Source organism: Orycteropus afer, unplaced genomic scaffold (assembly GCF_000298275.1).
Source record: "Orycteropus afer afer isolate SDZICR_OR568_19922 unplaced genomic scaffold, OryAfe1.0 scaffold00073, whole genome shotgun sequence".
In the NCBI taxonomy this organism is placed as follows: Eukaryota; Metazoa; Chordata; class Mammalia; order Tubulidentata; family Orycteropodidae; genus Orycteropus; species Orycteropus afer.
In genome coordinates, this window is record NW_006921660.1 from 631706 (window position 1) to 643645 (window position 11940).

The following is an 11940-nucleotide window of genomic DNA, read 5'->3' on the forward strand; positions in this document are numbered from 1 at the left end:
CTATAGATAAACCTTTCCTTAACTTTTACAATAACGGACTAATACAATATTTGTCCTTTTGTGATTGACTTATTTCACTCAGCATAATGTCCTCCCAAGTTCATCCACGTTATGCAGTGTTTTTTTTTTTTTTTTAATTTAAGAAAAAATAAATCCAGGCTCATTTATTAAGGATATTTAGATTGAAACTTTGACATCCCTCTGAGTAAAAAAAAAATTCCAGCAGGAAGTCTTCCATGGGGTTTGCTCAGTGTTTTGTTTCTTAGAGTGCTTTCATTGCCTGAGAGTTGTCTTGCAGCTGGTGGGCAGCCTAATGCTCTGACCCATCTCATGTGTCAGTTTATCCTTTCAGAGGTGTCTTTCTGTTGGTGGTGAGCACCCTAGGTGCCCATAGTTTTTGTGGCTTAAACACTCTAAGATTCCTTTGTAACATCTATTTGAAATCTGATTTAATTCCTCCTGAACCTAATTCATTTTGCCAGCTAGAGATCTAGTCTCCTATTTTAGATCTCAAATATGCTAATTTATTTAATTTGAAAGTACTCAAAAGTCCTCTAACTTAATGTGCAGAAGACTGAAAGAATCCCAAAGTGGCCACTGATTTTCAGGGCTATTTTTAGTAAGGTGATGTCAAACAGACAGAAATGTACACTTTTAAAAAGACCAGAGAGTTTGTTCATGTAGTGAGCTGGAGTTTCAGAGGGCTGCTCTAAGTTGCCCCTAAATAAGGTATTCTCCATTTTCGAGAAAGGTAATAAAACTTACTTTTAACTTTTTCTGTTCTCCCTTAGAACAGAAACAGATCTTTTGATAAAACTCAAAGAGCCATCAACAAAAAAGAGAACAGAGAGAGCTCTAACTCGAAAGGTTATTTACCTTGAAACAACTCCTGAGAAGTCGTGGAGGCAGAGAGCCTAAATAGCTCAGCTGGTACCAGAGCCCAAGTCCTCAATATCCCAGAGTCATTGGAGATAATACACCTTGAAAACTCCACTTCTAATTCCAGATATGTGGTTGAAAAACAAAATTCTTTCTATGTTATGAGCAGGAAAGAGTTTTATTGGAATAGAACAGCTATAGCTGGGCAGCACCTAAGTAAAAAATAGAACGTGCTCCAACTAACTAGATTTTTGAAGGTGCTTAATTACAGAAGTATCAGGAACTAACAGGCAGTTTTTCTGATTGGCTGATATTTATTTATATGGCTTTATATAATCAGTCACAAGGTTATCATAAGACCTCAAAATTTAGTTGAAAGACCATTAACATTTCAGAATAACTTGTTTTTCCATGAAGCAGTTAATCTTTAGACATGTCGGAGCCAGTCTGTGCAAACCAAGTGGTTTATCGTAAACATTTTCAGAGAACAAGTTAAGCAAAAACTACTTTTGCTATAAATGTCCTGGATCATTTAGATGACAGTTTGTTACTGTTGGTTGCCACTGAGTCAATTCCTACTCATGGCGACTTCATGTGTGTAAAGTACAACTGCTCCCTAGAGTTTGCAAGGCTGTGTGTATATTCTGAGGCACCTCTGGATGGGTTCAAACAACCAACTTTTTGGTTAAATCATTTGTGCCACCAGAGATACCTTGTAATTTATTTACCTAGTCCCATATCAATGGCAGTTGGGTTGTTCCCAGACTTCTGCTATCACCAGCATCAACTCAAGAACAACTAGCAACAACATAATTCCACTGGCAATATAGAGTGCTTGTTTGCTGTTCAATCTTGATACCACAGTGTTAATCAAACTTGTGGATTTTGCCAATGTTAGATGTCAAAAAATACTCTCTCAGTCTAGTTCTGGCCTTTTGTCTCTGGTTTCTGAAAGTAATCCTTGGAATTCTTGAGCAATGAAGGCACCTTTGTTTTCCAGTATAGCCAGGCAACACTTTAACATATACAGCTATAGTGAGAGTCCCCAGAACTCCACACCCTGGCAAGTAACTTCAGGAAGGGAGGAGGGGCATGATGGATTCATTTATACTCAGTGATTCAATCAGTTGTTAACTGAGTTAATAGACCAGGAAGCAGCATACTGAGAAAATGGAGCTATAAGATGAAAGCAGCTTGAGTGTCTAATGATGATGCAGCTGCCATTCCGGTCCTGAATTCCCTCTAGAGTATTACTGAGAAGAAAATAAAGTATCTAGTTGAAGCCATTTGTGCAAAGGAGTTTTCTATTGTTTGCAGCCATATATAATAAAAATATGGTAAGTTTTGTTACTATCCTAAGAGCAGTTGTAGAATTTTAAGCAGGAGGTAACACGGTTATATTTGCATAGCTGCTGTGTGGAAAATAGATTTGAGAGAGGCAAGAATGGAATGAGTGGACCAGTTTGGAAGCAGGGAAGACTAGGGTAATGGTGACAGTGATAGAGAGAAGTGGATGGATTCAAGAAATCGGAAGCAAATCAACAGGGTTTAGAGATGGGTTGGATTTAGTAGAGTAGAGAATGGGGAAGAGTTTCTGTTAAGGATAATTCCTTGGTTTCCGGCATGTCTAAATGGATGATGGTGGTGCCATTGACTGAGATGGATTGCTGGAAAAAGACTGAGTTTTCGGGGGTCATCTTGGGTTTGGTATGATGATGTTAAGGTGTAAGTTGTGTATGTGGGCCTAGAATTTAGAGGATAGGACTGAGCTGGATTTAAAACTTAAAGTTATTTGCATACAGGTGGTATGAAGCTATGGGCAAGAATGAGATCGTACAGGTAGCTAGTACAGCCTAAGAGAAGACAAGAGCCTGAGACCAACCCTTAGAAACTCCTACATCTACTAACTGGGCAGAGAAGAAGGAGTCAGTAAAGGAGAAGAAAAATGTGATCAGAGAGTAAGAAAGAAAGCCAAAAAGTTTGCTCACAGAAATAAAGGGACATATGAGAGTAATCCCTTTTCCGTTGCCATAGAGTTGGTTCCAATTCATAGTAACTCTATAGGACAGAATAGAACTGCCTCATAGAGTTTCCAAGGCTGCTAATCTTTATCAAAGCAGACTACCACATTTTTCTCCCATAGAGTGGCTGGTGGGTTTGCACTGCTGACTTGTTGGTTAGCAGCTGAGCACATAACCACTGCTCCTCTAGAGCTTCTTTTGAGAGTAGTCAGGAGGGTCATCAAATGCAGCTGAGAAGTCGAGGAAGGACTGAACATACCCATTGCATTTAACTACATGGATGTTCTTGGTAACCTTGGTGAAAGATGTTTTGGTGGAGTAATCAGTCGAAACAAAAGATATCATTTGGGTAACTTAAACAAGATTTGTGTATGGATACAAAAGGAAGTCAGGGCAGAAGGGATGCACTGGGTGGGAGGAGAGAAAGATTGACTAGCAACATTTCCCAGGACTCTTGGAGACATTAGCATCCAACTCTCAAATTCCTCACCAGGGATGTTCAGTTCTTAGTTTCTGCATCTTTCCCTCTGTCTTCTCTTTGCTTTTAACTCTCTCCTCTCCAGATCCCACACTCCCAATTTTACTCCCAATGGTTTTAACTATATGCTGCTGCTTCCATATCTCTTTTGTTCACCTTTTCTATTGAGTCCCAAGATGTGCTGCCTATTGGTCATATTCCTCTAGATGTCCACAGGTGCCTTGGACTCAACAGAGCTCAATCCTTTTCTCCCTCATCCAGTGTCAAAAAGCTCCTTTGTTACTTTCTAGGTTAATGGTCCTGCTCTCCACCCAGTCACCCAAAGTCCAGAAATCTGGGACTCATTCCTGGTATGTTTTTTTCTGACATGCCCTAGGAAAAAATAGTTTACAAATCATATTGGTTCTGGCCTGTGACTGTCTGAAGAATCTAATTTTATCCTCTCTGTGCCCGGCTACCTTCCTGCAGCAGCAGTAGTTTGTACACTTACCACTCTCCACTAGCGTTCCTGAAGTAGTTTACTACCTGTCTCCTTGTCTTCTGAATTACCCTCTTTCCTCTGATCCATCTACCCAGAGCTCACTGAAGTATGGAGTTACCTCATTAAATTGAGCCTATTTTCATCTTAGATGAGTACTTATTAGAAGACGTTTGTGAATAAAAATGTAGTGTGTGCAAGATATTGATGGCTTGTTCTTTGGTACAGTTTGAACACTTCTGAATATGAAGCAAGTAAGAGCAACTCTGTAAAAAATCATGCACAAGAGGTATGTAGAAATGTTTTCTATTCTCCCTTAATTTTTAAGATAATTTTATACCCTGTTTCAGATTAGATACAAACAGAAAATTTTCTGTAGCGACTTTTTTCATAGCAAAAGAGCATTGTGTTTCATGATAAAAACGGAATCTTTTACATCTGAAAGTGTTTCTTATTGAAGAGGTCTTGCTCGAATGTCTATGTGCCTTGTCAGCTTTCATAGCATTCTTTAATATAGTTAGGTCATGATGTATAAAGGAAGAATGAACTGTTAGGAATATTTATTTGGAGCTTCTTAATCCAGGTTTTCCATCCTGTTGCCATCTTCAGAATAGGGAGATTATGTTCCCATCATCTTTAATATTGAAGTTTAGAAATGAGAAGTGTGGACTTTATGGTTATTTACCTATTAAGAATTTTAAGCATTTGCATTTTCTAACCAATAATGCTGTTTTCTTGACATAGCTACGAGGGACACTCACACCCATTATTGATGAATCTGAAAACACTGAAAAAAGCGATGTAACAAGAAAAGATAAACCAGCCGAGAAAATAAGTACACAGCAGTGTGAATTCATGGAAGCAGTGAATATTCCAGTTATGGCATCTTTGGAGCGTTCAGAGAAACCAGCTAAATCAGTCACTCCTAAAAAAAAAGGACCACTTAATGCTCTAAAAAAGAGTTCTGAAAAAGAGATCCATGTAACAGAAAGTCAACAGGTAAGAGAGTGCCTGCCATCCTTTTGGAGAGAGGAAAAAAAAGTTTACTGACAATGTTTGGGAACATTTTCTCTCTTTTCTTCAGTGCTTTTAAAAGATAGTTTGCCCTTTACAATCTACTGTTTAACTTATCTTTAGTGGGCTGAGTGTTGACCCTCACCCCCACCCCTGCCCACCACCACCAAAGATATGTCCAGATCTTAATTCCTGGAATCTATAAATGTTGTTTTGGAAAAGGATCTTTGCAGATTTGATTAAGTTAAAGATTTTGAGATGAGAAGATGATCCTGGGTTATATGGGTGGGCTCTACATGCCACCACAAGTATCCTTATAAGAGAGAGTCAGAGAGATGAGAGACACAGAGACAAAGGCAAAGATTGACATGATAATGGCCACAAGCCAAGGAATGACACTGCCACCAGGAACTAAAAGATACAAGGAATGGATTTTCTTCTAGAGTTCCCATAGGATGTGTGATCCTGTTGACACCTTATTTTTAGCCTACTGAACCTGGTTTTAGACTTCTGAACTCCAAATCTGTGAGAGAATACATTTTTCTTGTTTTAAGCCACCAAGTTTGTGGTAATTTGCTAGAGAAGCCACAGGAAACCCATACACCATCCAGTGGCTCTTCTCAGTTAAGTACTTTTTAGTTCTAGAATTTCCACTTGGTTCTCTTTCAATAGTTTATGTTTCTCTGCTGAGATTTTTATGTCTTAATGTCATTAAGACCGTTGTTTCCTTCCTTCTTTGAACATGTTTATAATAGCTGCTTTAAAGTCTTTTTGACTTCTAACTGCCAGATCTGTGCCATTTTGGGGTCAGTTTCTATTAACTGCTTTTTTTTTTTCCTCTCTTTTTTTTGAGTATGGGTCACATTTTCCTTGTGTAACACTTTCAATCTAATACTTGTTAATTGTGTGAGTAGTGGTAGTTTAATTATTGTCTGATCATCTTGAACTTCTCTAGACTTGGTTTCATCCTTTGTTATGATCAATCTGGGGAAAGCTTAACATGTTTATTTGATAGCTTCTCTAACTCAGTGGGGCTCAGCTTCTGTATTAGTTTTCCTTTGCTGCGTAAAAAAATACCCCAAACTTACTGGCTTAAAACACCATACATTTTCTCACAGATTTTTAGGTCAGAAGTCTTGAGCTTAGCTGGATTATCTGTTCAGGATCTCATAACTGAAATCAAGATGCTAGCCAGCACTGAAATCTTGTCTGAACTTTGGATCCTCTTCTAAGATTGTTCAGGTGGTTGGTAGAATTCAGTTCCTTTCAGCCGTAGAACAAAGGTCCTTGTTTTCTCCTTAGCTGTTAGCTTAGGGTAGCTCTTGTCTCTTAGAGGTTGACTTCAAATCATAGCCACATGACCCTCTCACATTATGGCTGCTTACTTCTTCAAAGCCAGAAGGAAAATCTCTTCAGTCTGCTACAACAAAGTCTTATATAATGTAACCTAATCAAGGAGAACTATCTCATTTCTCTCACAGGTACCACCTGTACTCAAGGGGGAGAGAACTGTATAATTTATTGGGGGTCATCTTAGAATTCTGCCTGCTGCAACCTCCAGTCTCCATCTGCCTGGCAGATCTTCTCAGAGACTGGCTGTAAGCCTTGTTAGAATGGATCTCGTGAAATACTGGATGAGACATATGATAGACTACTATTTTTGGCACCCCTGCCCCCCTCCAAGAACCAGTTTTTGCCCCCTTGGAAGCAGTATTGTCCCTGTGGAGATTGCATGTTCTAGGGTATGGTCCTTACTCCTAAAATGGGACCTTTCTACTAGCTCAGCTGAGTAGACAGGCATTAACAAGGTGTTAAGGAGGTCTGTGCATTTGCTGCACCCTGTGTCGCCCAACCCTGCTTGTCCTCTGTTAATCTGTTCTGTTTTCAATTCCATGGTAGACACTTTCTGGTAAACTTTATGTAGTCTTACCCTCACCTCATGTGTACAACTCAGTGGTCAGTTAGGGATGTTTGGGAAACCCCACACAGACTTCGGATGCGCTTATTCCAACTACTTCAGCTGCTTGAGCAGCTCCTCAGCTGATTGTCAGGTGAGGATGATCACCATGCTCTGCTTGGACTCCAGGTTTCTGTGCTGCTATCAGGAAATTGTCACCAGACAAAGAGAAAGGTCATTCATAGTGTTTAGCTTTTCAGTCTTGTGTTGCTTGTTGTTTGATACTGTATTTCCCCCCTGTATTAGCATTCTCCAGAGAAGCAGAACCAATAGCATATGTATGTGTGTGTGTATATATGTATATAATATATATATACACATATATATGTAGGTATACATATATGTATATATATAGATATACACACACATAGGTATATACACACATATATGTATGTATATATACAGTATGTGTGTGTGGAGAGATTTATTTTAAGGAATTGGCTTAAGCAATTATGAGGCTTGCATTGCAAGTCCAGGATCCATAGGGCATGTGGAAGGCTGGAAACTCCAGCAGACTTGAGCCTGAAATCTGTGGGCCAAGCAGGCTGGAAACTCCAGCCTGATACCTTGTTACAGTCTTGAGGCAGAATTCATCTCCTTTGGTAAACCTCAGTTTTTGCTCTTAAAGCCTTTAACTGATTGGATGAGGCCTACTCACTTTATGGAGGATAATCTACCTTACTTAAAGACAATTGATTACAGATGTTAACCATATCTAAATACCTTTACAGCAATATATAGACTAATATGTGAACAATTGGAGATCATAGCCTAGCCAAGTTACACATAAAGTTAGCCATCACACACCCAGTTTTATAGTTGTTTATGGCAAAAGAACAAATCTAGAAGCTGTTATTTTATCATTTCTGGGCACAGAAATTTGAACTTAAAAAATAAAAATTCACCTTCCTTCCAAGAAAGTGTTTATATAAGCCAATGTTTTATTTACTTTTTATTTTTTAACAATGTTATTTAATTTTTGTAGTGTTTCCTTATATTAATTTAGGTAAGCTACATAATCTAATATATTAATTTAGAATGAGAATTATAGCTAAAATATACTGTCTTCTTAATCATTATGTTTGTTTGATTTTTTTTAAGTATAATTTCCATTTTATTTTCTCAGGTTAGTTTTCCTTCAGCCTTTAGGGACTCAAATCCTTACATGGGCTTTGGTGGGGGTCGTGGGGCAGTGCCTGAAGTTCTAAATTGGGGTGGGGGTGTTTCATCCTTCTGGGCTTCTTGAGAACAGTTCCTGACCACCTTGCTGTGAATGGCACAACTCACAATAATGTAATTTCATGTACAGCTTGGGAAGCACATATGCTTTGAAGGCACTCACTTCAGAAATGTCCCTGATGGCTGCGGTTTCTAATATATTTCGAATTATGAACTTCTTCGTTCCCTTGTCTTTGGGCACACAGAGAGCACACTTTGGGCCACAAATAGGCTGCAAATGGCCATAGCCCTTCTTTGCACAACCATTGTTTCTCCTTTTCTTTCCCATCTTGGGAAGCAAGGACTTGAGAGCTAAATCATTATTTTTTAAGGAAAAAAAAAAAAACTTTTCTCAAATAAAACCCTGGTTTTTTTTTTTTTTTTGGTAGAAAGCTCAGAAAAAGGGAACGAAGTCTCGTGGCAAAGGGAAGAAATCAAGAAGTAAAGATGTAGACTCAGGTACAGAACGGTATCTTATACTCGTTTCTCTGATTCATTTTTTTTTTAAAAATATTTTTTAAACTTGTATCTTAATTTGTTTATGTAGTAAATTGTAAATATATAAAACTGCCACTTTTTAAAATTTAGGCATGGTGGCTTTGGAGTAACTGATTTTTTCCCAATGTTTTATCATGAACATGTTCAACATATAGCAAAGATGAAAGAATTTTACAGTGGATAATACACTGTGCCCATCACCTAAATTATAGTAACCAAACAAAAACAAAACTTACTGCTGTGGAGTCGATCCTGACTCACAGCAATCCCTCCTTGGGTTTCCGAGGTGGTATCTCTACAGAAGTAGATTGTCCAATCTTCCTTCCAAGGAGTGGCTGGTGGGTTGAACCACCAACCTTCTGGACAGCAGTCAAATGGCTTAGGCACTATGCCACCAGAGCGCCTAGATTATACTATTAACATTTTATTATTCTTGCTTTATCACCTATCTATCTATTATCCATTTTAAATTTTGATGCATTTAAAAATAAATTGCAGGCATCAGTGCACTTCCTCTGAAATCCTTCAGTATGCACATCACTTAACTAAACTTTACTGCTTGTTTACAGTATGTTCAATATGTATTCTTTACGTACATTGAAGTGCCTCGCCCTTTCCCACTGAGTGTTGGGAAATGCAAACACCTATATAACTCAAAGTCCTATCAAGATACAGACCCTTCCTATCATTGAGAAATTTCCCTCATACCTCTTCCAAGTCAATTCACACCTTGTTAGCTCCTGTTCCTGTTTCTTTATACAAATTGATAGTAACAAAAGAATAGAGGATTTATTATGTGCCAAACATTGTATAAAGTGTTTAATACTATCCTCTCTTTAATTCTTCTAATAAACAACAACAACAAAATAAAACCCAAACTCACTGCCATTGAGTTGATTCTAACTCATAGCAACCCCCGTTGGGTTTCTGAGGTAGTAAATCTTTATGGAAGTATATTGCCCCATCTTCCTTCTGCGAGTGGCTGGTGGGTTTGAACTGCCAACCTTCTGGTTAGCAGTCAAATGCTTTAGGCACTATGCCACCAGAGCGCCTTAATCCTTCTAATAAATACTATTATTTTTCCCATTTTTACAGATGAGGCAACTGAGACTTTGCTCAAAAACTTGTCTGAAGTTGCACAGCCTTAAGTAGGTTGAGCCATGTTTTATGTATCTATTGATGTCTAATAAACTATCCTAAAACAGTGATTTAAAATAAAGATCAGAAAACTATGGCCTGTAGTCCGTATTTGGCTCATTGCCTGTTTGAAAAACTGTGCCATGGCTATATTAATTTTTTATATAATGTCTATGGCTGCTTTTGTGCTTCAGTGAGAGAGTTGCGTAGTTGGTCCATAACACTAAAAATATTTATTATCTGTCTCTAACTTAAAAAAACAACTACTTAATTTGTTTACAATTTTGATTCTGCTTATTTGGTGGCATTCAGTTGGTGGCTGAACTGGTGTGGAAGGTCTGAGAAGGCTCCATTCAGATGTCTGATTCCTTGGTACTCCTCCATATGACCTCTTTGTCCATGTGGCTAGCTTAGGCTCTCTTATTGTTTGGGAGTCAGAATTTGACTTGACAGCTGAGTTCTAAGAGGGAGCATTTAAGGAGGCAAAAAGCAGAGGCTGCAGATCTCTTGAGACTTGGCCTTGGAAGTTGCATGATGTCATTCCATCATATTCTAGTCTTAGGGCCAGCCCAGATTGAAGGGGAAGGGAAATAGGGAGGCGCAGCATAGACTTTATGGCTGTTGTTAATCTACCTCAGCCAGGAATTGAGTTCAGATAGGAATCAGGGATGAAGTTTCAATCAGTATGCTCATCAGTTTTGAGATATTAAATAAGTAATTAGCCATAGGAAAAGAGTGGGCTGTCCTGTCAATGCCTTTTGTTAACATCATACAGAAGATGATTTGGGTATTAATTAGAAATTGATAATAGCACCTTACAAATGTATAGTAATTTATAGTTTTGAGAAATATGTTTACAGATGTTTTCTTGCCAGAGTCTCACAACAAACATAAAAGGAAGAACATGAGATCTTTTTCTTCCATTTTACCTCTGAGGAAGCTGGGGCTTTTGAAGGTTAAATAATCTGTCTGACTATCTATGACTAGTAAGTAAAGAAGCTCAAACTAGAACCTAGGTCTTCAAACTCCTAGTCCAGTATATTTCCATATATTACTATACCTATTTAAATTAATCAAGTAATCTTGATGTATTCTAGAAGTAGCCTGTCAGGTAGATTAAAATTCAGAAAATACAGTTAACGAAGAAGAGCTGTATCACCAGTAGTACTGAGCAACAGCAGACTAGTATATAAAAGTCCAGCAAGGTCAATAAAGGGCAGCAGTGTTTTGGCCTGTTTCCGCAAGGACCGTAGGAGAGCCACGGAGCCAGAAGTTACACTGATAGAGAAGATGGGAGCCTGTGAGATTATGTGCTGGGATGGTTTTGTCTTATAGGCTTCTTTGGCTATAGGTCTTTAGCAATTTGGTGGGACTATTTTTGTTGTAGGCTTTCAGAACCCTAGACTGAAGCCAAATTGTGAATAATCTGTAAATAAAATTGATTTATTTCAACATTCTAGATAGTGATATTTCCAACAGTACATTTCTTTGGTGTGTAGAGGGAAGGAAAACCAGTGAAATCATGGAGTTGGATATTGTTTTGTCTGCATTTGAGAAAACCTTCTTAGAGTATAAGTAAGTATTTTTTTATTATGTTATTTATATGCACCCAATAAATTTCCCTTGAAGCACCACTTCTGCTCATCATAGTTTTTAATGTCTAATGTTTTCACTGTCATTCAGTTTTAGGTATTCTGTACATTTCCTTATAATATTTTCTCTAATTCTGAATACTTAGCAGTGCATCTTTAAATGTCCAAATATGATATTTTTTATTTATATTTTTGTATTAACTTCTATATTAAGTATGTTATAGTCAGATCATGGTCTGGTAATACATATTTTTTGGAATTTTGAGACTTGCTTTATGACCTAGCATATGATATTTGTAGAATCTCTAATTACTGAATCTGTGTATAATCAGTATCCAATCTTACCTGGTATTTCTATCAGTTTTTACTCTGTATGTTTAGAGGCTATATTATTAGAAGCATCATGTATAAATTTCTGTCTTGTAAATTGAACACTTTATAATAATGTAGTGACCTTCTCTATCCCTAAACAATACATTTTTGTCTTAAAATCTATTTCATTTTATACTAACATAGCATCACTTTCTTTTATTAGTATTTACCATACTTTACATTCTGTTTTATTTTCTTTTACTTCTAACCATTATATGATCTTAAACATTGTCTCTTACAGAAAGAATTTTTGAACACAATTTGTCAATTTTTAAGTTTCAACTGTTGAATTTAGT

At 37.5% G+C, this 11940-nt stretch overlaps 1 protein-coding gene across 1 annotated transcript in view; it reads left to right on the top strand.

Annotated features, from left to right (window-relative positions):
* Nucleotides 1–11940, top strand: part of CENPU (centromere protein U) — a 65101-nt gene that overhangs the window by 35037 nt on the left and 18124 nt on the right. The window contains exons 5-8 of the mRNA XM_007940886.1: nt 4085–4145; nt 4601–4855; nt 8435–8504; nt 11141–11255. Coding sequence (XP_007939077.1) covers nt 4085–4145; nt 4601–4855; nt 8435–8504; nt 11141–11255 — 501 coding nt within the window. The remainder of the gene's footprint in view (nt 1–4084; nt 4146–4600; nt 4856–8434; nt 8505–11140; nt 11256–11940) is intronic.